At 50.6% G+C, this 1882-nt stretch overlaps 1 protein-coding gene across 1 annotated transcript in view; it reads right to left on the bottom strand.

Moving 5' to 3' along the window:
- LOC125295296 (protein turtle homolog A-like) overlaps positions 1 to 1763 on the bottom strand; it is a 19631-nt gene extending 17868 nt beyond the window's left edge. The window contains exon 1 of the mRNA XM_048244561.1: positions 1697 to 1763. Coding sequence (XP_048100518.1) covers positions 1697 to 1763 — 67 coding nt within the window. The remainder of the gene's footprint in view (positions 1 to 1696) is intronic.
- Positions 1764 to 1882: the final 119 nt, after the last annotated feature.

Here is a 1882-nt window from a genome sequence, read left to right as displayed (position 1 = left end):
GTGTGTGTGTGTGAGAGAGAGAGTTCCCATAAAAGGTTCCTGTGATGTGAGCACAGAGGCGGATTAGGAGGACAGGTGGAGGAAGAAATATGGCTGATAAGAGGAGCAGTAAAGACACACACACACACACACACACACACACACACACTCAGTGCTGTGGATCCTTCACCCCAAACAACACTAAAAATACCTCAGGTCAGTCACATGCGCCTCGACACACACACACACACACACACACACACACACACACACACACACACACACACACACACACACACACACACCTAATCCCCGAGAGTGATCACTCAGGCCTGGAATGATTTAACTGCCCAAATAAAAAACAAGGATGGAATTCTAACTAGTGTCCTGGACACACAGAAATGTATGTATACAGACCTATGTGTACACACACACACACACACACACACACACACACACACCACTAAAAGAGCATGTTCACTGAATGAGCATACTGCACTGCAGGAAAGCGCTGGTTCCACTACTGGACACTTAACCCTTTCCCTGGGCAGCCAGTATCACACACACACACACACACACACACACACACACACACACACACACACACACACACACACACACACACACGAGTCCGTCCATCACACACAAATACCTCCCTCCCCCTGCCTTCCTCATTCTCTCTGGTTTCCATGGAGATGTGAGCAGGGGCTGGGAGTTTGGATTTGAATTGGGTTGCTGTGGTAACGCGGTGGGGGCCGAGGGGGTGGGGCCGTGTCTGTGTGTGTGTGTGTGTGTGTGTGTGTGTGTGGGGGTGATTTGAAAAATGACACATGTGAGGGAAGGAAAAAAACATGTTTGGGTTTGAATGAAGGAGAAAATCTCCTGTGACACACAGAAGAGAGAGAGGAGAGAGAAGAGACAGTAAGAGAACAGGAAAAAAAGAGAGGGATAGAGGGAAGAGGCTATAAAAGGCAGAGAGATACAGTGAGGGGTATAGAGAGGAAGAGGAAGAGGGAGAGAGAGAGGGAGAGAGAGAGGGGTCAAGAAGGAGAGAGAGGGAGGGGGCTGAGAGATGGAGAAAGGGGTCGAGAGAGAGAGAGGGGAAAGAGAGGGGAGAGGGAAAGAGAGAGAGAGAGGGAGAGAGAGCAGAGGGGTGTGTTTGATTTGAATGTCAGACAGACAATGGTTGTGCCGTGTGGCAGATGCAGGTCTGTTTGGGTTCAAACCAGCAGCAGCTTACTCAAGATTAGACCTGCAGCTCAGCTGCCCTCTGATCTACACACACACACACACACACACACACACAGGCTCCAATTCAACAGGAGATATATGCAGAAACAGAAGTTGTTGAAATGTACTGATTTTGTTTCACTTGTTTTTCTCAGAGTCACTGTTGCCTGGCGACCTGTACTGGAATTGGGTTGATAATTAGTCCGATAGTTTCTGCTTGGGCGCTTTGCTGGACGTAGAGAGAGCAGCCCCAGAACTGGGCAGGAGGGCACGACAGGGGCACAGGAGGGTGGCACAGAGGTGGCACAGAGGTAAGAGGTGCCCACAGAGCACTGGGTTGAGAGCAGGGTGGCACAGGGTGGCATAACGGTTGCCATGGCAGCAGACATTCCTCAGGAGGCTACATAGCAGGATCAATGCAGCTCACGGATCAATACTCCACATCTTCCAGCCAATCAGACGAGAGAGATCCGCTGACCCCACTGACCTCCTCGTTTGACACCAGACGCGTCAATCATTCCACCCGACCCATATCGACAGGGTGGCGGGGTCATCCCGGCCAAAACAACCAATCACAGCACTCTTAATCCCAGACCGCCCCAAAACAACGACAATTGAGCCAAATTGAGTGTGCTCCTATGCATGTGAATGTGTGTGAGTGTGTGTGTGTGTG

This window comes from Alosa alosa, chromosome 5 (assembly GCF_017589495.1).
Source record: "Alosa alosa isolate M-15738 ecotype Scorff River chromosome 5, AALO_Geno_1.1, whole genome shotgun sequence".
Taxonomy (NCBI): domain Eukaryota; kingdom Metazoa; phylum Chordata; class Actinopteri; order Clupeiformes; family Clupeidae; genus Alosa; species Alosa alosa.
Note: the sequence above shows the minus strand (reverse complement) of the source record. Positions and strands in the feature narration are given on the sequence as shown.